At 35.6% G+C, this 24,822-nt stretch overlaps 1 protein-coding gene across 1 annotated transcript in view; it reads right to left on the bottom strand.

Annotated features, from left to right (window-relative positions):
* THSD7A (thrombospondin type 1 domain containing 7A) overlaps positions 1-24,822 on the bottom strand; it is a 448,162-nt gene that overhangs the window by 92,010 nt on the left and 331,330 nt on the right. Inside the window, exons 7-8 of the mRNA XM_082632651.1 lie at positions 10,376-10,570; positions 74-308 (exon numbers count right to left, since the gene is read on the bottom strand). Of these exons, the coding sequence (XP_082488777.1) occupies positions 74-308; positions 10,376-10,570 (430 nt within the window). The remainder of the gene's footprint in view (positions 1-73; positions 309-10,375; positions 10,571-24,822) is intronic.

The following is a 24,822-nucleotide window of genomic DNA, read 5'->3' as shown; positions in this document are numbered from 1 at the left end:
AAGCAAGTAAAGCCTAAGCCAATCCCTGCATGGTTGGCCACAGGATTTACTGTTGTCATTCTAAAGCCCTTACTTTTTGGGTCCCACTTGGCCAACATTGACCCGCACACAGATGACTTTTCTTGTCTGCATGCCAACAGAGCAAGAGGTCCCCCCGTTCCAAGTTGTAGTTGTGTTGAAGGATGAAACTGAGGTGTCCTCGATGCACTGGCCCCAGGGACCAGTTTGCCAGTGGTACACAGTACAGGGATGCTCGTTACAGCTGCGCACCTCTTGCAAAGCACTGCTATTTGGACACTGAACTCCACCTATAAAAATGGACAACATTAGCAGATTAGATATGGTGCCAACAGGAACCTTACCATTCTCTGTTCCTTGTAATTAACAATAACAATGATACCTGCCACTTATTAGCACATGTGACCAACACACTGCTAGGAAGGCAAATTGCATAGTAATCTTATCTCATTTGGCATGGTCTGGCTTAAAATTTAAACTATGTGGTATATATGATACTTGGTTTGGGGCACTCAGGAGGACCTCAAAGAGAGAGTTCATTATTCACTAGCGAAGATGAAAATGAGGAACAAATAAAGCCCATGTAATTGCTAACCAGGGGAAACATGGGCATTGAGACTCTGTGGATGGAGAAAACCGAGTGTGTTTTCAAATGTTATCCCTCAAAATGAAACCCTTAATTACAGGTTTCAAAGTGCTGCTTATTTCAATGAATTAGGATTTAGGGTGATTAGAAACAGGGGTTTTAAAATCAACTGATGCTTTCTGACCTTCCATAGCATTATTGGAAAAGCCATGTAGTAATGATAATATTCTTCAAATCTAAGATGTGATTAACTGTGGGATAGACCGTCATTTTATATGTCCCAAAGAAAGAGAAATGGCTGCAAATTAAACTACAATACTTTTTATCAACTCTAATTTTTACTGTATGCTTATTGAAGTTGCTTTGTATGACTTATTGACATAATTTTAAAAAATATAATCCTTTTACATACTTTAAAAGGGAAGGTATTCCTAAAACTTCTTTACATTCAGATTCCAAATATTTCAAGTAGCTTTTAGACTCACAGTCATCAAAGTTTGTGTTCTCTTACACTATCATCTCTGTGGCATCGAACGTGTTCACGATGCAGGGTTTCTTCAAGAGTGTTCCCCTGTTGTCTCCAGCATTTTCTTCCAGGAAACTGGTACCTATTTCTAAGTTCTGATGCTGTTGCATTTTTAATTGTACCAGAAGATGTCTATGAATGAGAGGTTTAAGCAAGCAACTGAGGAATGGTTTATTTTCCTTCCTCAAATGGCCCTTAGCTGTTTTTTGTTTCTTTGTTTTTGGCAGAAATATCATGAGGTTGCTATTGCTCCCAGGAATAACAATGAAATTCACATGTACTAGCAATGAAAACTGTGTTATAACTGCTGCTTGGACATAGTGATTTTAAAATGCATCCATTGTGGATAAATAAGATGTGGTACATATATACAATGGAATATTACTCAGCCATAAAAAAGGACAAAATAATGCCATTTGCGGCAACATGGATGGACCTAAAGATTATCATACATGTGAAGTAAGTCAGACATACAAAGACAAATATCATATGATATTGCTTACATGTGGAATCTAAAAAAAAGCATACAAATGAACTTATTTACAAAACAGAAATAGAGTTACAGATGTAGAAAATAAACATACGGTTAGCAGGGGGTAAGGGGGGGAGGGATAAATTGGAAGATTTGGATTGACATATACACACTATTATATATAAAATACATAATAAGAACCTGTTGTATAGCACAGGGAACTCTACTCAATACTCTTTAATGGCCTATATGGGAAAAGAATACATGGGAAAAGAATATGTAAAAAGTTAAGAATGGATATATGTATATGTATAACTGATTCACTTTGCTGTACACCTGAAACCCAACACTGTAAATCAACTATACTCCAATAAAAATTTTAAAAAACACATCCATTGTAAGATGTAGTAATTACAGAGATGATGAAGCGTAAAACAGATGTGTCCTTTAATCAATAGAATATGGTGTGGAGTTGTCAATATGGAACTTTTTTATGTGCTAGCCCCATTATAAGTACTTTGTAGATGGGACCTCATTTAATATCCACAGCTGGTGTACAAGTTAAAAATTATAAAGTGGATGAGCCCATACAGATTAAATGATGCAGCCACAGTAACAGGAATTTAGGAAGTTTCTTACCACTATGCTATTTATAATGTCAACTATGAAAATAAAAAGCTTTGTATTGTTAAAAGCAGAGTATTGGAGGAATTTATTGCTTACTATATTAACAATTTGATCTAGTCAAACTTATGTAGTCTCTGGATTTCATCTTAAGAACAGAAAATAACTGGTTGTTCATGTGGAATGGCAGAAACCTTGGGTGTTCATCACACATACTTGTAATAGTAAATGGAGGAAATATTGAACATAATAAAAGGTGGGTTTTAGATATTAGGAAAGCAAGTCTAAAGAAGTTAAAAAAAATAAGAAAAAGTGATTCAATAGCTAGTGACCCTAATATGGAAGATGGCCTCTAAAGCTTGAGATTTGGGTAAAAGTAATAAGCAAAACCACACCCTGAGCTGATCTTTAGGTATCATTTCATTTGTGAGTAAGGACATCCCGCTATTCAGCATATAAATCAGTAGGCAGCTTACGTGAGAATTTAACTGCAATTTATAATCACTTATGCAGTGTTGAACATGGGATCAACATCTGAATAACCTGCATTAAACAGCATTTCATTGCTGAAGGTGAAAACATCTGTCACAGTTCATATCGTATCTTCCATCACTGGAAGCAATAAGTTTAGGATTTGAATAGGAACGACTCCTAAACCTGCTAATTGGATTGGGGAGAAATAAATGAGCACTCTTATTACCCATTTCCCTGAGTCTCTAGATTTGTCCAGCCTTATTTCTCAGGAAAACACATGCTAATTGTAGACATTTTACATAACCATTTTAACCATACCTTCATATTAATGGTGAAATTAGCCTTCTTCAACAAAATAATGTGTCTTTACTTACCCCATTTTCACTTTGAGTATACGTATGCTATTTAAATTGTGATTTTAAAACTCTGAATTGTTTTTGACATTGGAATTCACTGCTTGGCTTTGAAAAAAATAAGAACTTCTATAACATCAGCATAATGTGTCCAGGAGCTACAAGATAACTGTTAAGTTTACAGACATAAAGACTATTTATTTTCTTGCCCCAATCCACATTAAAGCCACATCAGCAGTTTTGGGCTGATGTCAAGATACTTGCACAGATAAGCCCCAATGTGGTCTTAATTATAATAACAATGTGGCAATTTGGAAAGCATGGCTTGGAGTAATCAGTCACTGCAACATGGTCATGTTGTTTGGGGAATACTTTTATGGTTGAAAAGTTGATAGATATAATACTGAATTTACTTAGTATTTATGGGAAGATCTAATTCCAGACATCTGGGAATATTCCCATTTCTGTAGTACTGGGGAGATTATAAAATGTCATCTGTGACAAAATTAGTGATAAGCGTATTTTTAAAAAAATCCTCTTAAACATAAAAACATTCATACTAATGTGACTATTTAGATTTTCTATCATTCCACCAAAAGGAAAGACTTTATAATACTTTGATGAAATCCTGCTACATAAATAAACTTTCATGTTCATATAAAAATACCAATTATTATGTGAAACTTCTTTCTTAGGAATGAAAAAGTGACTTTTCCTCCCCACATCAAGCCCATAAAAAGCTTGATTAGGAAACATTTAACAGAACTATGGTGTTACTTGGTCTGGCATTGAAGTCCTTACAATTTAGATGGCCAACTGAAAAGAAAAAGAACCTTTCCAAACCTTAATTAGAAACCTATGCACTGACTGCAATATGCAATGGTTACCTGCGCTTCAAGTGATATCTAGAGGGGTTAGAAATAATTCTTGCTACTCTCAAGCATCTTATAATGCAGTGGAGAAAAGTAATAGGGGGATAAGTTGAGCAAAAAAATGAGTATAAAAAAATGAGTATAATTCTAGGTAGAATATAATAATTATGTTAAAAGAGGTATTTAGTAAAATTGGGATTCAAAAGTATAAGATTACATTAGTTTGGGGGGGTACTAAAAATGACTCAGGTTATTGAGATAAGGCATTGATATGAGTTTTGAAGGAGTAGTAGTTTAATAAGCAGAGTTCTGGGAAGGGAGAGAAGGAAGGGAGGATTTTATTTAAGCAGAAGAAAAGGTAAATAAAAGCAAAGGTACTCAGGCAGGCATGACCCTGGGAATTAGTATCATTGATACAGTCAATTGGAGTAGAGAGTCCACACAGGGAAGTAACTGGCAATAAGGAAGCGGACTGGGCTCAGGCTAAGGAGAGGCAATTACAGTGTACTATGAATTACAGTTTTAAGATACTTGTAACTTTGCCTGCTACTGCAGCCCTAATCACTTTGATAGCAGACCACTGTGGATGAAAAGAACATTGGCAATGGCATGATTTCAGGGAATTTAATTGGAAGAGCGTTAGCCATAGAGAACCTCAAGAGACTCTGCTGCAGCCCCTACCCCTTCCACTTTTTTCCTCTTGTAGTAAAAGGTAGAAGACGTCCCAGTGTGGAGTCTGCATAAATCCTGCCTGGTGGTCCTGTAGGAACAGACTGAAGCAGAACTGCTTTTTCAAAGTCAGTAGTAGGAAGATGAGGAAGTGGCAGTATTTGCTTAGAAGTCAGAGTTATGTGTGTATATACACGTAAAATAGATCCTGGGTTCTTCAAATTCCTCTAGGAAATATAAATACTCCCTGATTCTTAGAATTAAAATCATTTAACTATAAAAACTAAGCAAGATAAAATAGAAACATTCCTCTCCCCAATGTTTTATACTGCAAAATATAATTTTTGAAGATACTAATTATTTGAGAAAAAACTTGGCCTGATTTTATTCAATTGTCTCCATTCTCTGCATGTACAAAGCAAGTATAAAGACACATTAACATTTTGCTGAAGTTATAATATCAGTTCATTTTGAACTTTACAAAAATAAATATTCTCTCATTTCTTGCTTTGTAAGGATAATTGAATCTATAATGAAAACTAACAGAAGTTATTGCTATACTCAGTGGAAAACGTTTTGAAAACAATTTTTCCTTTTTAAACCAAGTGTGTTAAGAATCTGTAACACAAGTTAAAAAAATGGAGAAGGCCATAAACCTAACATCAGTTTAAAATTTTTCATTAAAATTCAACTTACTACTATTTATATTAAAAACATGCCAGACTTAAATGTTAAAAGATGGCATCCTTTTAGAACTCCTGAAGTAATTCTGAAGTAGCTCTTGGAATCCATCCTTTAGTTTTACAAAATACAAGGAAGATTTTTACCTCCAAGTATAAAACAAATCAAAAAGCAAATTACTAATCTTATTTAACTAAAAGTCAATGCTTTGGAAGTAAGATATAAACACACACACACAATTTTATTTTTTAAGTTGAAAAGAAATATTTTTACTTTCTCCAGTATATTATCTATCTCCAGTTGCTATCATTTGTGATTTGGTTTCCAAATGACAATATTTCAACAAGAGGCATTTTATGACGTTTTTGTGTACTGCCGATACACAAAATAATAGGTTACATAATGTTACTCAAGATGCTATGAAAAGCAATTGTATTCAAATTGTTTTCATTCTATTATTTTTTGTTTAACTTTGAACCAACCTCAATACTATAGGAAAATTAAAAGTATTATCAATAGTTTCTTCTCTTGGATCACTTGGAAAAAGTTATTGAAATGATACCCTATTATCCTAAAAAACTTCAATGTGTATTTCCTGCAGTCAAGGGCATTTTCCTACACATAAGCACATTCAATATTTAAGATCAGGAAATTAACACTGATACATTATTTCCATCTAATCCTCAGACCCATTCAAGCTTGCCAACTATCCCAAAATATTTATAGCAAAAGGAACTAGTTCACAATCAAGTGTTACATTTAGATGTTATGACTTGTTAGTCTCCTTCATTCTTCCTCAGTCTCTCCTTAATTTTCATAATTTAGACACTTCTGAGGTTTAAGGGCCAGTTATTTTGTACAATGGCTTTCAGCTAGGGTTTGTCAGATCTTTCCTCATGATTAGATTCTACAATATGTATCTGTGACAGGGATGTTACAGATGTGATGCCATGTTCTCACTGCACCACACCAGGAACACACGCTTTGCATGTGCCCCATTACTGATGATGTAAACTTTGATCACTGGATTAAGGTGGTGTCTGTCAAACTTCTTCATTAGGAGGATACTTAAGATTGTAAATATAACGCTCTTCATCAGACTTTCAATTAATACATTTATTTATGTCAAGTATGGATCCATGGTTTCCTCTCTTATTTAAAGAGTTATAACCAGCTGTTATTGTTATTTTGGCATTCACATTGCTCCTGTATGTGGCCAGTGGGAGACCCTTCAAGCTAGCTTCTGTGACCTATTGACATATTCTCCTCTTCCTTTCTGGCACAAGATCCTCCAGGCACATCTTGTACTTTTCCTATCGCAGCCTCAGAATCAGCTATTTCTCCAAAAAGCCCTGGTTCCTCTCATTGGAGAATGGCATTAGACACCAAGATCTGAGTGCTGAATGCACTTATTGCTATTATGGTCCTGCTGCTCTCATGTCATTTCAGTGGACAGAGCTAATACGTGTATACATCCATAATACGAATATATATCATACTTGTGTTTGTATTTTATTTCTATGTCTAGATTTATAAATTGGACACCATGAATTCACACTGATAACTTCAAGTTCCAATATAATACAATAGGGTTTATTCTAGTTTTCTTTCTTAGCATATTTATAACTCCCTTCTCTAGCAATAAGAAACCCAACTCCTATTATGTTTAATGCATGTACCTATTTGGTCACTCCCCCACCCCAGATTATTCTGATCTCTCACTGCCATCTTCATTGCTGTACCCATAGGATATCTTCAACACTCTGCCCATACTCTGACACCCTGCATTCGGCCACCCCACATTACTGAAACCCTCCTCATCCCTGCTTGACTCCAACACCCCACACTGGGCTGGCTGCTTCAATGCTGGGATTCTCTCTTCACCCTGCTTGTGCTCTGGCATCCTGTGTTGGGTCGCTGCTTTTACCCTCTTATATAATCCATGCCCCCCCACCCGACCCCTTTAGACTTCTCAGTGTCTCTGACACATCATGCCAGACCATCCTTTTCCTACTGGGGATGCTCATCTCACTCAGCCTGGGCTCTGACAACCCACTCTGGACCACTGCAGACCCCCCACCTGCTGGCACAGATGCTCAACTGCTTGGTTCCACTTAATGATTTTGCAGATAAAATTGTTCAGGAAGAGAGATACAGAGCCTAGAAAGGAAGGGAAGGAAAGCAAAAAGAAAGTATAACATGAGGAAAAGGAAGTGCTATTCTACTATTCTATCATTCTTTTAATAGGAATGAGGAAATAATAAGTCATAACATTTTAACAATGGAGAGCTTATCTACTGCACTGGGGCCATATGGAATAATCCTCTATCTCACTCACACACACACACACACATATATGGAAATAGATATACATATAGACATAGAGGTAGACACACACATGCATACAGACATACAAAAAAAAGACAGGTAAACCAGGGGTAAGACCAGTAGCCAGCACTCCTCTCTTTCTAGCACACAGTAGGACTATATTTCCCCTGCCCTGCTTAAAATTAGGTTCAACTTCAAGTCATGATTATATGATTTGCTTTGATAATGAAATGTCAGTGGAAATGATACAAATCACTTCTGGATGAAAGAATTTAATTGCTGATGCTTTTAAATCAGCAGATAGCCTCCCCAGCTATCTTGTTCCTCTGGCATGAGGATTGTGAGGTAGGCCTTCATATGCAGGTGCAATGCTGAGACATTTCATGTAGGACAGACTGCCTTGGAGAGTCACCTGTCACTGCAGCAAAATTCCCAAGAGGGAAAAATAATTGTTTTTTTTAAGTTATTGAACTTATGGGCTGTTACTGCAGTACAACGTAATGTTTCCTTATTAATACAAAGAGGTTATATTACTGAGATAAATAAAAGTACAAATGTATAGGATGCAGCATTTATTTTGTAAATCCAGATAAACACATTTGTCCTGTAAGTTATTTCACCAGAAAGTTGTATAATTTCATGTCTTATGTTTACTCAATATATAATTTTATTACAGTGATCTTTTCCCTTAAGGTTATCACAGTAATTTTCTGATCCACAGATAATTAAGAACATTTATGACATATACAAAATACTAATTCTTGGGGAATAATAGAAATACCTGCTTTTGTGTAGAATTATAAAGGGTTAGCTAATTGGTAGGGAAACATATTTTAAAACTTCCTGCAAATGCAGTTCCTAAATCATTTAAAAAATAGCTCAGAATTAGAAAAGGCTTAGTTTGAAGAAAAGAAAATGTGTTTCAGTGTCCAGAAAATAATAGGTATTATATCATTTTTGAAAGATAAATTCTTCATTAAATATTTCACATAATTATACCAGTTTTTGTAGCTGTTATTAACAGAGACAAATAGCAGCAGATTCCTCATTGCCAGAGTTTCCTCTACAGTTTCCATTTAAAATTATGTTTTGAATTCATGCCTTTATGATTAACTATATACACATCTGTAATTTTCCAGCATGGGTTGCTTATGATGCAGCTATTAGCCTTCATTAAAAATTATCAAAGTCCCACACTTTCAAACTAAGTGAATGATACATACCAAACAACAATCATAAATTTTTGCCTTTAAAGCATTCCATGACCTTTCAGTGTGAAGCATCATGTCTATAGAAATAATGATGTGGTGAGTTCTGCAAGCATGGCAAAATCTCAGCCATGTGACTCATAGGGCGAAAAGTCACTTATTACTAGTCACACAGCAAGTGTCTGCAGAGTGTAATGGATTTATAGGAAGCAGGGTGACCACAGATCTAATTTTAATGAAGCCCAAGACGTAATCTGAGCTAATAGAGTGTGAAGTCTGAATATAATCTATACAAGGTTAGAGTTATTGTTTGACAACATAAGGAATATAATTTTGTCTCTAAAAGGTTCTATTTTTCTATTAGGTTCCATAGATACATTTTTCTCTTGGTAGCAAATAATTAAAATTATATTGAGGTGACAAGAAAAAAGTTTTTGGACACTTTAAAGAAAATTCTAAATTTTCTCATAGGTTGACTATTTTAAATATGTTAAATTTTCTCCTATGTCTTAAGTCCAAGGTAGTTATATTTTTGCATAGAATCACATATACAGATAGCAAGTTTGATTAAGTAAGAATACTAGCAGATTTCTATCACTAAAATGCTTCATAAACAGAAAAATGAAATAGGCAATATGAAAACTCCTCCAAAATTGATTACTTGGAGGTATACATAAAGAAACATGTGCTTACTACAAATAGAAATCATTATTTACTAGTATTAAATGTGAATGGAGAAGTGTCATTCAGCCTGATAACATTTAAATAACATACGCCTGTATTCTTGAGACAGAACATGCCTTAATGAGACAGAACTTGACTTATTTCTACGTTTTCCTTACTCCTGTGTTATTTTCCAGAATGACAAGATTAAATATGACATTATATCACCCAGTCACACAGAGGCCAAATTAGCATCTGGATACAAGCTTGAGAGACAATTACCAAGAGCCTTGTATTTCTTGACAATAAAGCTTGAACAACTGAGCTATGAATATATGAAAAACCTGTGCTTTATTCACCCAATAGGGTGAAGTGATTTAGGAGCAAAGTATTTTAAAAATGAACACAATCTACATTCTGGATCTCAGAGCCTATGCTCAGAAAATCCATGTAATTTTTAGTCAAGCAACAGTCATGCTGGTGATTATTTAAAATAAAGCTTACTAGTTATGAGAAGGTAGAATACGATTTCATGGGGAAAATTGACTACTGAAATAGAGAAAAAACAATGAAACCTGACATTTGCAATGTGGAGAGTCATTTTCAAATTTTTTCACAGGCTTAACACTTTGAAGTAGAAAGAACTTGAATTATTAGGAGGGAGAAAAGGCAAAGTGAGTTCACTTTCCAAAGTCTTTTTTATTAAAGAGCTATCTTCAAGGTTAATTTGGGGGAACAGGAGCAAGCTGCCCAATATGTCAACAGATATTAAATCTCCTTGGATTGCTGGATTTCTGGAAGTTGATTTTTGTAGAACATCCATCGTATCCAGGCTACACAAAGAAAATGCACACCAACTTCTGGAAGAAACCTAAGTCCCTTCTGAAGCTGGTGACCTTACCTTCCTCTCCTGCATAGGCCAGGATGGACCGCGCTCGTATCTGTTTCCCCTCTGTGGTTTTCCCCGAGCAGGTGTGGGAGCAGGAGGACCACGCAGACCACGTGCTGAGCACACAGTCCTTGGGGCACGGGGCATCGCAGGCAACAGGGATGGGGAAGATGGCGTCTCTGCACAGCTGTCTGTCAACTTCTTCTCCTGGGAAAGACAGCATCACCAATAGTCTATCATTTTTAAATAATGTAAAATGAGCAACTGAAACCAAGTGGGCACCAATATAAACTAGGTTACTTCCCTCTTGTTCTTGGTTAAAAGCAAAACCAAAAGAGTCACTGCATACTATAGCCAGATGTTAAAAAAATACCAGGAATGAATAGATACATAGATAAGATAGATAGATGGATCGATTGATCCCTAAATGAGGCTTCTTTATTATCAGTGTTTGGGTGTGTAGATCAAGCACATTGCTACAAGTATTTTATGCTGTGATACCTGCCCAGGAAGTAATTTTTATACTTATATTATTAATCTTTGCAATAAAGAGCATCAAAGAAATATGTCTACCCCCCTTTATTTCATTATTGCAGATGAGCCATCATTCACAAATGAATCCATCCATAGCACGTACCATTTGTTTTCCTGAACCAACTTATATTCTCTTATTTGCAAACTATCTTGTGCCTCCTGGAGAATTTATTTTTGTACAGTTGGCAACCTTTTTCGTTCATTAAAAAACTAGTCCGTTAGTTGGAAATAGCCAGGAAACATAAATAATAGGATGGTAGTACAAAACCACTGGCTACAGTGATCCCATTGGGAAAGGGGGAAAAAACAACAAGGTAAGCTAATGGCAGAAGTAAGATTGTGTCACTCCAGTGCTTAAAACTCTTCAGTCATTTCCTACTGCTCTTAAGATGAAGGCCAGATTTCTCAAAAGTTTATGAGACCTCAAATGATGTGGCTCTTGTTTTCTTTTCTAGCTTCATCTCACTCCACCCTTTCTGTTACTCACAAAGCTCTAGAGACCGGCACTCATCTAGCGTTTGAGTAAATCAAAGGACATATACAAAAGGTCAGTGAGGAAGAAAATATTGTTGCTGTTAGTAAATGCCAAAGAAAACTAGAAGAATTACAAATAAATGACCAAAATACAGTATGAAAACGTCTGAACTCTGTAGCTTAGCTGGTAAGTACAGGTGCTAATGAGGTCAATGGAACAGAGTAAAACAATATACAAACAGGCAAAATTAATCTGCTGTTTTGCCACAGAATATATCCATAATTCTGGATGGGTGTATCAGAAATGTGTGCCTTGAGGCATCAGGCATTCAGATGAGAAAGGGTGACTAATCATGCCTTTCTTCATTGCTATAAGCCAACAACTCAAAGCTGTTTGTCACTGACGAGGGTTAGGAGCATCTTTTGAATGGACAGTCCTTTATTCATGTATTTGAAAAACAAAGACAGAAAATCAGAAGTCAATTGGAATGCACTTACGTGTTAATAGCCACTAGTTTGCAAGGCTTTAAATTGTGAGGCTTGCTCACTAGTAAGGAAGACTCACTAAAATGACTGTTGGGTCATCATTATATTATTCATTCTTCTTTAGTTACTCTGATCTGTAAGGAGATCTCCTTTAATTCTGCTTTTACTGGCTTTAGAGTTTGGCTTATATCCCAATAAATGATATGATATAGACTGTATGGTAGATACAATACAAAAATCATTATACTCCAAAACATGTAACATTCTACAATTTACATAATGACTCTTGTGTGTACTAGACTTTTTTCTTAGTGCAAAGAGGGGCCTGCATATGTCTTATTTCCTTTGTTGCTATCTTTTATTGTTCTATCTACTCTCATTCACTTTCATTTCCAATATTCTGTGAAAAGTAAGGCTAGTTTGGGGCTACAGCTTATAGTCAACCAGGAATTATAGTTTCTTGTTTTCTATAATAGTTACTTAATCATTTCTATTCAGAAAAATTTAATTCATCCTGCAACATTAGAGGAGAGTGTGCTACCTGTGTGCAATTACATTAATTTGCATGACATAAATAATACATTCCTGTTTCTTGTAGTGTAAACCTAAGGTATGTACAATTTTAACCTTTTTTGCTTTTTGAGTTAGTCTTTTTTTTTTCCCCCAACCTGTGTCCCACACCTTATGTTAGATCTTTTTCACTCACCTTTTTCTGCATAGCCAGGTGTACTTTCCTATAAGCCAATTCCTTCTAGAGTCCACCTTAACCCTCTGTGGAGCTGTTAAGACCCACTTTGGATCCAACCTCCAAGATTTCAGCATTTACTTCACTTTCCTCCCTGGCAGTCCCCCCTCTACACACATCCCCCCCCCACCACGGTCCCACAACTTTGTCAGGTGTGACCTTGCCCCCGTTTGCCCCTCTAATCGTTCCTGATTGCCCATCACGGTCTTGCATCCAAATAATGGCATTATGTCCTAGATACAGTGACTTTTTTTCCTTTCCTCCTACAGACCAATCTCACTGTTGCCTTTGCATTCTCTCTTCTCTTTTCATGAAACTTTCATATCTTCACACAGCAGACTGCTTCTCAACATTCAGGTTTCAGTTCAATTGTCTCCTTGCTAAGGGGAGCCTTAACTGACCATACACAATCACACAGTAAATTCATTTTATTTTCGTGATAGTTTTAATCACCACTAGAAACTATTTTAATTAATTGTTTACATGTTTATTATCTGATCCTACTACTAGAGTACAAGCTCAATAAGGGCATGTTTCTTATCTGTCTTGTTCATTATTTTATACTTAGAACCTAAAACAGTGCCTGGCACCTAGTAGACACTAGATAATCTACTATGTGGATAAATGAATTAAGTTTAAGCTGTTGTTCTAGGAAACAGAATGTTGGACTAGACAAATATGGATTTAAGTACAGTATTTCTTAAAATACCATGCATTCAAGTGGTCTAGGACTTTGCTAAAGTGTATTCAGTGGACAGGCAGCATATGCATCATCTGGAGTTTGCTAGAAATGCAGTCTCTCAGATCCCACCCATAAATCATAACTTGCATTTTAAAAAGATCCCTGGGTGATTTGTACACAGGTAAAATTTGAAAACCATTGCTCTAAGATTTTTTTGCCTTTATTCTCTTGTGGTTTGATTAGAACTGAACTGCCTCTTGAAAGGGCAGCTATATAAAACAAATTCATCTGGATTTCCTACCTAACATCATTCACTTCTGTGTGGGACTTCCCTTTATACTTCTCTTTATACCTGGGTGAAAACATTCATTCAATGAATAGTTACTGATTGCCCATCTTTGGTCAGGCACCATGCCATGAATAATATATACATCATCTCAGCTAATTGTGACAACTGCCTTCTTTTTTTTGAGGTATAATTGACATATAACATTAGTTTTAGATGTACAACATAATGATTCAATATTTGTATATGATCACAATAAGTCTAATTAACATTTGTCCCTGCACATAGTTATCATTTTTCCCTTGTGATGAAGATTTTTAAGATGTATTCTCTTATCAACTTTAATATAGCATTATTAACTATAGTCACCATGCTATACATTACATCTCCATGACTTATGTATTTTATAACTGAAAGTTTGTATCTTTCACAGCATATTTCTGACATGGATATGAATATGTATTTTTCACTTTAAAGGAAATTCAAGCTCAATAAGCCTAATTTTACTGTCTCAAATTAGCAGAAGTTTGACTAAAGAAGAAGAGATTTGAACTGAGTTCTAACCAACCCTCGAGTTTACCTTTTTAACTGTTATGGTGGTAGGGAGAACTTGAGATGCCAAAGGAGAGAAGAATGGATGAGACTTTGTCTGCAAAGAAGTCAAGGAACCAGCAGATTTTTTTCTTTAATCTTTCTGAGGTTAATTTCTTGCTATTCTGAATGTGATGCCAACACTTAGAATCCTTCTCATGCTTGACTTTGTGTATTAAATATACTGTATTTTTTGGCATGCATTTCCAACATGAAAAGTTTTGAAGGACTGCTTTGCTTTTATGTAACATGCTCACCCCCGACCCCCTATCAAGCTCTAGGCATTTTAACCAAATCTTAAAAAATGCATATTTTACATGAAATATATAACACAGAAGTAAATGAATGAATCATTGTCCACATATTACAATTTACATCTTACTTTGAAGCCTTAACTGAAGCATATCTTATTCAAACTTGTTTGTGAAACACTTTAACAAGAGGTCGAGAAATAAAATGAAAATGCTTGGGTTTATTTATTTTTATGAACTCAAAAACATATTTAAATATTTAAGTTGGTGACACTCATTTAACATTTTTCTCCATAAATATAATCTTAAGAATGTTTTAAATAATTTATCATTTTAATCAACTTAAACATGTATTTTGGCACTTTAACTCCCAAATTTCCCCTTTTTAAATCTATTTTTATGGATACCACCAAACTCTCATGAACTCTTCTAAAATATCTCCTCTCATTCTATTGCATTCCCTACAATAGGATAAGAGAATTAAACATCAGCTTGAAGTAATTACACTAAAAATTTGTGAAGATTTCCAGAGAAGTAAAGCAAAATGAGAACTGGGGTCAGAGGATAGACATTTTCTTTTCTTGGTAAAAGTATATAATGAAAGTTTATTGCATTCATTGTGGTGAAGCTTAAATGTAATATAAAAGATAAACCTTGGTTTATGAAGATTTTTATAGTTTAAGAGTTAAGAACATTGATACATTAAAAATATAATGAACTGTATTTTAATGTAAGGTATATGTACGTTTAGTCCTATTCCATGAATGTGCCTGGCATCATCCTGATTTTTTTAAATCATAGAAATGTGGAGATTGCTATGGTTGACTTTAAAAAAAATTTTTTATTTTATATTGGAGTATAGTTGATTAACAATGTTGTCTTAGTTTCAGGTGTACAGCAAGGTGATTCAGTTATACTATGGTTAATTTTTAACAGTCTCAGTAGCACTATATGCAATGCACCTCCAGATGCCATTGCAAAATCAAAACTCATCAGTGTAATGAAATTGAGAGGAGGGTAAGCAGAAAGGAGAAATCAAAGTAGAGAGAAACCAGATAAAGAGTCAAGATTTTTTTTTAAAAAGCATACTATTTAGAAAGTCTCTAGTATTGTAACCTTGGGATAAGATTCCTCTTACAATACCTGTACAAACTCTACAGTAATCCTAAGAATTATTATTAAGTTGACAATGTCTTTTGTATTCTTCAGAAATTGTCTTAAAAATTCATATTGACTTTTGATAGTGAAAGTCATTATTCATATACTTATTTATATATTGATAACCAATATAAATTCAATAAAGAGTTGAGATGGGAAAAGAATGGAGGCTCATATTTGCCTAGATCTCCTAGAAAACATTTTCATATAACCACCTTATCTGAACTTTAAAACAACTGTAAGACATGTAAGTCCAGAATCACTCTCAGCTTATTGAAGTAAAAGACTCATGAATTGAATTGTATAACTCTTTCTTCATTCCCCATCTTGAAGAGAAGCTACACATCTCTTCAACTTAAATGGGAAGTTTCCAAATCATTTTTAATGCCTGCACTCCCTCTCCAATCACATCCAGGTAGTGAGCCTGATTTATTCAACGTACTAAGTATTTCCTCACCCCATGTTCTCTTCTACACCATTTCACACTTTCCTCTGGCCTCCTGCTGTGTCCCATTTCCCCTGCAGCCAATCACCCATCCTGAACACAAGGGTGTATTTTTAAAATGCAAATATGAGCATCACAGTCTCCCTGATACCTATCAACTGAAGCCCAAATGCTTACTAGATCAGAGAACATTCTCATCTTACACCATTGTCTCATGTTTTCCCTAAATTCTATCCACTGAAAGCTATTTGCTTTTCCATGAACTGACATGCTGCTTTCTCACTCCTCTATCATTTCCTGTACACTGTTCTCCATGCCTCATTGCCTCATCATCTTGCTAAGTCATCCTTTAGGACTGAATTTCCTTCCTCTGTGAACCTTCTCTTTCTCAAACCATCCAGATGGAGCTGTGCTCTATCCTCTCTGTTCCACAGTGTTGTAGACATAACACTCTTTAAGACTTTTTATACTTGTCTGTTTACTCACCTTTACCTCCATTAGCCTATGAGAACCTTCTGACCAGAGATATTGTCTTATTCAACATCTTTATATCTGGAGTCCTTGGTTCAGTTATTGTTAAAACTTAAGAGTTTTGCAGTAAATATTTGTTGGATGAGCGAAAAAATGAATTGGAAACCCAGAACATATGTTGCTTTCCTGAAAAAGCCACTGGTGTTTATATTGGGTTGGGTTGGCCAAAAAGTTCATTCGGGTTTTCTGTACAATGTTATGAAAGCTGAAGGAACTTTTTGGACAGCCCAATATATTTCCAATTGATGGTTTACTAGAACCTGACCAAGATGGCCTTACCATTACCCACAGTTTGACTAAACTTTAGACAGGTTTCTTCCTGGCTCTAGGTCCCTGACCTCTCTTTATTAGAAAATTTATTTTAGGAAAAATGCAACTGTAAATTTTCTTTCTGCCCCTTTGAAATTTGTGTAAATCTTCTCCTAGCCTCTTGCCAGTTTTAAAAACCAGAAAATGTCTTTCTCAAGAGTTGGGAACCATATCTGTCATGGAAACATCAAAGAAGATAATGTCCTAATCTCCCAGTATGGTAGGTACCTATTTTCTTCATTGGGCACCAATTAGCAAACACAGATTGCCTAATCACAGAGAAAACATTTGCAAACTCAGGAGTAACTCAGTGTGCTCAACACATCCCACTGATCAATCTCTTCTCTTACATCTTCCAGTGTTTTTCCACTAGCTCATCTCAGGACTTAAAAAACATCTTTCACTTCTGCAGAGTTGATTTTAGTTTCTCTCCAGTGTAACAGTCTAAAGTCCTCCTTACTTGTGTAACTTTGGTGCAGTTTTTATTTTGACCAACCAATTTATATCCTATTTATAATATGAATGTTATCTTTAGCTTCACTTTCTCTTTCTTTATATATATAGAGGAAGAGAATACATAAAAAAATTAAAGATATTATTTATCTCTATATAAAATATAAATATTTTTACCTATTGACTTTTAAATATCTTTAAACAATTTAGGGTCTTCATACTATAATTTTTTTTCAGAATTTTCCTACTTTCTCATCATCTTCTTCAAACTCTTTCCATCCTCAGTAAGTTTATCTTTTATGTCCCTACTTTGTTCTTTTCCTTGTCACCTTTCTTTGTTTTGTTATCTCAAGTCTCTGTCTGTGTTTTTATTCTCCACAATCCTGGCAAAATTGAAACAGGTGACCCTGAGATAAAAACTTGCCTTCCTTCCTTGTCAGCAGCCACTTTCCAACTCCAGGCCCTAATGTAGTCAATAATACAAGCTTTAACCAGAAAACTACTAGAGCTCATCAAAGAATTTGGTAAAGTAGCAGGATACAAAATTAATGCACAGAAATCTCTAGCATTTCTATACACTAACAATGAAAGATCAGAAAGAGAAATTAAGGAAACAATCCCATTTACTTCAAATCAAAAAGAATAAAATACTTAGGAATAAACCTACCTAAGGAGGCAAAAAACCTATACTCTGAAAACTATAAGACACTGATGAAAGAAATTAAAGATGACACAAACAGATGGAAAGATATACCACGCTCTTGGATTGGAAGCATCAATACTGTCAAAATGACTATACTACCCAAAGCAATCTACAGATTCAATGCAATCCCTATCAAATTACCAATGGCATTTTTCACAGAACTAGAACAAAAAATGTTTAAGTTTGTATGGAAACACAAAAGACCCCAAATAGCCAAAGCAATCCTAAGAAAGTAAAATGGAACTGGAGAAATCAGGCTCCCTGACTTCAGACTATACTACAAAGCTATAGTCATCAAAATAGTATGGTACTGGCACAAAGACAAAGATACAGATCAATGGAACAGGACAGAAAGCCCAGAAATAAACCCATGCACCTATGGTCAATTAATCTATGAAAAAGAAGGCAAGAATATACAATGGAGAAAACACAGTCTCTTCAATAAGTGGTGCTGGGAAAAGTGGACTGCTACATGTAAAAGAATAAAACAAGAACACTCTCTAACACCATACACAAAAAATAAACTCAAAATGGATTAAAGACTTAAATGTAAGACAGGATACTATAAAACTCTTAGAGAAAAACACAGAACACTCTCTGACATAAATTGAAGCAAGATCTTTTTGGATCCACCTCCTAGAGTAATGAAAACAAAACAAAAATAAACAAATGGGACCTAATGAAACTTAAAAGCTTTGCACAGGAAAGGAAACCATAAACAAAATGAAAAGACAACCCACAGAAAGAGAGAAAATATTTTCAAATGATGTAACTGACAAAGGACTGATCTCCAAAATATACAAACAGCTCATGCAGCTCAATATCAAAAAAACAAACAACCCAATCAAAAATGGGCAGAAGATCTAAATAGACATTTCTCCAAAGAAGACATACAGATGGCCAAAAAGAACATGAAAAGAGACTCAACATTGCTACTTATTAGAGAAATGCAAACCAAACCTACAATGAGGTATCACTTCACACCAGTTAGAATGGACATTATCAAAAAGTCTACAAACAATAAATGCTGGAAAGGATGTGGAGAAAAGGGAATCCTTCTACACTGTTGGTGGGAATGTAAACTGATACAACCCCTATAAAGAACAGTATGAGGTTCCTTAAAAATTAAAAATAGAACTACCATATGATCCAGCAATCCCACTCCTGGGCATATACTGAGAACTCATATTTCAAAAACCCATAATTTGAAAAGATACATGCACCCCAATATTCACTGCAGCACTGTTTACAATAGCCAAGGCATGGAAGCAACCTAAGTGTCCTTCGACAGAGGAATGGATAAAGAAGATGTGGCACATATATACAATGGAATATTACTCAGCCATAAAAAAGAATGAAATAATGCCATTTGCAGCAACATGGATGGACCTAGAGATTACCATACTAAATGAAGCAAGCCAGACAAATACACATATCACATCACTTACATGAGGAATCTTAAAAATTGACACAAATGAACTTATTTACAAAACAGAAACAGAGTCACAGACTTCAAAAACACACTTATGGTTACCAAAGGGAAAAGGTGGGGGGGAGGGATAAATTAGGAGTTTGAGATTAACATATATACACTAGTATATATAAAATAGATAATTAATGAAGACCTACTGTATAGCACAGGGAACTCTACTCAATATTCTGTAATAACCTATATGGGAAAAGAATCTGAAAAAGAATAGATACATGTATATGTATAACTGAATCAATTTGCGGTACACCTGAAACTAAAACAACTGTGTAAATCAACTATGCTCCAATATAAAATAAAAATTAAATTTAAAAAGTAATACAAACTTTAACTTCATTATTGAGATGAAACCCATTCTAACAAAGCCTAGTAAATAAAATGACTTGTTATAAAGAAATGATGAAAATTTTGTGCTAAATCCTTCAGTTAAGGCACTTATGGTATAAATTGCCCACTTAGTGAACAGGGCATTAGGCGAACAACTCGTTATTACTACATTAATGACTTCCTCTCCTAATAAATCTAGTTAAGGATTTCACTTGTGGTTAGGCAGAAAAAAACGGTAAACTGTAAAGACTGACATCAGCCCTATGACTTCTGCCTCTGTCTAACATCAACTATCATGGCACATTTTTATTTTAATTAATTAATTAATTAATTAATTAATTAAATTTATTTATGGCTGTGTTGGGTCTCTGTTGCTGCACTCTGGGTTTCTCTACTTGCAGTGAGTGGGGGCTACTCTTTTTTTTTTTGCAGTATGCGGGCCTCTCACTGTTTTGGCCTCTCCCATTGTGGAGCACAGGCTCCTGACGTGCAGGCTCAGCGGCCATGGCTCACAGGCCTAGCTGCTCCGTGGCATGTGGGATCTTCCCAGACCAGTGCACGAACCTGTGTCCCCTGCATCGGCAGGTGGACTCTCAACTACTGCGCCACCAGGGAAGCCCGGGGGGGGCTACTCTTCATTGCGGTGCACGGGTTTCTTATTGCGGTAGCTTCTCTTGTTGCGCAGCACAGGCTCTAGGTGCACGGGCTTCAGTAGTTGTGGCTCACGGGCTCTAGAGCGCAGGCTCAGTAGTTGTGGCACAGGCTCAGTAGTTGTATCCTGCAACTTTACTGAATTCATTGATTAGCTCTAGTAGTTTTCTGGTGGCATTTTTAGGATTCTCTATGTATAGTATCATGTCATCTGCAAACAGTGACAGTTTATTTCTTCTTTTCCAATTTGTATTCCTTTTATTTCTTTTTCTTCTCTGGTTGCCATGGCTAGGACTTCCAAAACTATGTTGAATAATAGTGGTGGGAGTGGACATCCTTGTCTTGTTCCTGATCTTAAGAGGAAACACTTTCAGTTTTTCACCATTGAGAATGATGTTTGCTGTGGGTCTGTCATATATGGCCTTTATTGTGTTGAGGTAGGTTCCCTCTATGCCCACTTTCTGGATAGGTTTTATCATAAATGGGTGTTTAATTTTGTCAAAAGCTTTTTCTGCATCTACTGAGATGATCACATGGTTTTTATTCTTCAATTTGTTAATATGGTGTATCACATTGATTGATTTGCATATATTGAAGAATCCTTGCATCCCTGGGATAAATCCCACTTTATCATGGTGTATGATCCTTTTAATGTGTTGTTGGATTCTGTTTGTTAGTCTTTTGTTGAGGATTTTTGCACTTATGGTCATCAGTGATACTGGCCTGTAGTTTTCTTTCTTTGTAGTATCTTTGTCTGATTTTGGTATCAGGTTGATGGTGGCCTCATAGAATGAGTTTGGAAGTGTTCCTTCCTCTGTAATTTTTGGGAAGAGTTTGAGAAGCTCTTCTCTAAATGTTTGATAGAATTCACCTGTGAAGCCATCTGGTCCTGGACTTTTGTTTGTTGGAAGATTTTTAATCACAATTTCAATTTCATTACTTGTGATTGGTCTGTTCATATTTTCTATTTCTGCCTGGTTCAGTCTTGGAAGGTTATACCTTTCTAAGAAGTTGTCCATTTCTTCCAGGTTGCCCATTTTATTGGCATAGAGTTGCTTGTAGTAGGCTCTCAGGACGCTTTGTATTTCTGTGGTGTCTGTTGTAACTTTTCCTTTTTCATTTCTAATTTTATTGATTTGAATCCTCTCCCTGTTTTTCTTGATGAGTCTGGCTAATGGTTTATCAATTTTGTTTATCTTCTCAAAGAACCAGCTTATAGTTTTATTAATCTTTGCTATTGTTTTCTTTGTTTCTATTTCATTTATTTGTGCTCTGATCTTTATGATTGCTTTTCTTCTGGTAATTTAGGGTGTTTTCTGTTCTGCTTTCTTTAGTTCCTTTAGGTGTAAGGTTAGATTGTTTATTTGAGATTTTTCTTGTTTCTTGAGGTAGGCTTCTATAGCTATAAACTTCCCTCTTTGAACTGCTTTTGCTGCATCCCATAGGTTTTGGATTGTCGTGTTTTCATTGTCATTTGTCTCTAGGTATTTTTTCATTTCCTCTTTGGTTTCTTCAGTGATCTCTTGGTTATTTAGTAACATATTGTTTAGCCTCCATGTATTTGTGTTTTTTACGTTTCTTTCCCTGTAAGTGATTTCTAATCTCATAGCATTGTGGTCAGGAAAGATGCTTGATATGATTACAATTTTCTTAAATTTACTGAGGCTTGATTTATGACCCAAGATATGATCTATCCTGGAGAATGTTCCATGTGCACTTGAGAAGAAAGTGTGATCTGCTGTTTTTGGATGGAATGTCCTATAAATATCAATGAAATCTATCTGGCCTACTGTGTCATTTAAAGCTTGTGTTTCCTTATTAATTTTCAGTTTGGATGATCTGTCCGTTGGTGTAAGTGAGGTGTTAATGTCCCCCACTATTATTGTGTTACTGTTGATGTCCTCAGTTGCCTTATATATTGAGGTGCTCCTATGTTGGGTGCATATAAAATTATTATAATTGTTTTATCTTCTTCTTGGATTGATCCCTTGATCATTATGTAGTGTCCTTCCTTGTCTCTTGTAACATTCTTTATTTTATTTTATTTTTTTTTTTTTTTGTTTTTTTTTTTTTTTTGCGGTATGCGGGCCTCTCACTGTTGTGGCCTCCCCCGTTGCGGAGCACAGGCTCCGGATGCGCAGGCCCAGCGGCCATGGCTCACGGGCCCAGCCGCTCCGCGGCATATGGGATCCTCCCAGACCGGGGCACGAACCCGTATCCCCTGCATCGGCAGGCGGACTCTCAACCACTGCGCCACCAGGGAGGCCCAAGAAATTATATATACTTATTTAATTAAAAGTAAATAACATTGTCCCACTGCATCATCTTAATTTACCTCAAATAACTCTTTTGTTGTTCATCTCAAGCCCAGAGTTGAAGCAATAATTTAGGTATTTTAAGGAGACATAAGTAAATCAGAGTGGGCTCTTTTTTACTTCATCTTCTATAAAGAGACTAAGTAATGAAGTTTTTTTTTTTCTCTCTCCATAAAGCATTTAAAGGGACTTTCAAAGGTAGAATCAACACCTGACTACAGTCAGTGGCAAGTTCTACTTCCCCAGGTAAAGTCTATCAATTGTCCTCCCAGGATAACATCAAGTGGTGGTTATCATAGGGACCTTGACTTCTCCATATACAGCTCCAACAAGATATTATACACTATTAACAGAGAAAATATTGCAAACTGAATCTTGAGCAGATAACATTAATCAAAACATTCCTATGGGCAAATTATTACATATGAAATATGTGTAACTTTTCTGAATAACAAAGGAAAGGCTTTTAAATGTCTTAGACTGATCTGAGGACATTTTAGCTTGGTTTTTTGTTTGTTTGTTTTGTTTTGTTTTGTTTCAAATTTAATCAGTTATACATATACATATGTTCCCATATCCCCTCCCTTTTGCGTCTCCCTCCCACCCTCCCTATCCCACCCCTCCAGGCGGTCACAAAGCACCGAGCTGATCTCCCTGTGCTATGCGGCTGCTTCCCACTAGCTATCTACCTTACGTTTGGTAGTGTATATATGTCCATGACGCTCTTTCGCTTTGTCACAGCTTACCCTTCCCCCTCCCCATATCCTCAAGTCCATTCTCTAGTAGGTCTGTGTCTGTATTCCTGTCTTACCCCTGTGTTCTTCATGACATTTTTTTTCTTAAATTCCATATATATGTGTCAGCATACAGTATTTGTCTTTCTCTTTCTGACTTACTTCACTCTGTATGACAGACTCTAGGTCCATCCACCTCATTACAAATAGCTCAATTTCGTTTCTTTTTTATGGCTGAGTAATATTCCATTGTATATATGTGCCACATCTTCTTTATCCATTCATCCGATGATGGACACTTAGGTTGTTTCCATCTCCGGGCTATTGTAAATAGGGCTGCTATGAACATTTTGGTACATGACTCTTTTTGAATTATGGTTTTCTCAGGGTATATGCCCAGTAGTGGGATTGCTGGGTCATATGGTAGTTCTATTTGTAGTTTTTTAAGGAACCTCCATACCGTTCTCCATAGTGGCTGTACCAATTCACATTCCCACCAGCAGTGCAAGAGTGTTCCCTTTTTTCCACACCCTCTCCAGCATTTATTGTTTCTAGATTTTTTGATGATGGCCATTCTGACTGGTGTGAGATGATATCTCATTGTAGTTTTGATTTGCGTTTCTCTAATAAGTAAAGATGTTGAGCATCCTTTCATGTGTTTGTTGGCAGTCTGTATATCTAGTAATGAAGTTTTATAGTAGTCATTTCCTAATAAAGACACTTGGGGGTAATAACATTTTGTTTATAAGGTAATTTGATGAGTGCTAGGTGAGCTATTTAATCATAAATCAATAAAATACAATTGCTGCTCTGAAGGAACACACACATTTATATCAATATATACATAATATAATTTGACACCAAATCTAAAAGCAAGTATAGGTATACACTAGTGGGAACTTTGCTCTTACAGGAAAGAGTAAATATTTTATAAAATTGAAATGTAACTAGATTAGGCTAAAGATATTATACAATTTTCTCAGGTAAATATGGTGCTAATATTCAGTTGGTGTGTGCTGGCTTATACAGAAAAACATACACTGATTTTTAAAAACAGACCAATAGATTAAGGCATCTTTTCAGATTGGTCAGTGTTTGTGTCTTGATCAGTGAATATTTTGTTAAATATTACAAATAACACCCTGAGTGTAATCAACAATTTATTTATAAGTCCTGTTCTCTTAATTCCCAGAGTTCCCATTATAATTTCAAAGGAAAACAAAGTAAAGCAAAAAAAATCATGAAGTTGAGCTCAAGAATCTTACATGTCTCTCCGATCTAAATCTACCTACCAC

Source organism: Mesoplodon mirus, assembly GCF_964341445.2.
Source record: "Mesoplodon mirus genome assembly, chromosome: 9".
Lineage (NCBI taxonomy): Eukaryota > Metazoa > Chordata > Mammalia > Artiodactyla > Ziphiidae > Mesoplodon > Mesoplodon mirus.
Note: the sequence above shows the minus strand (reverse complement) of the source record. Positions and strands in the feature narration are given on the sequence as shown.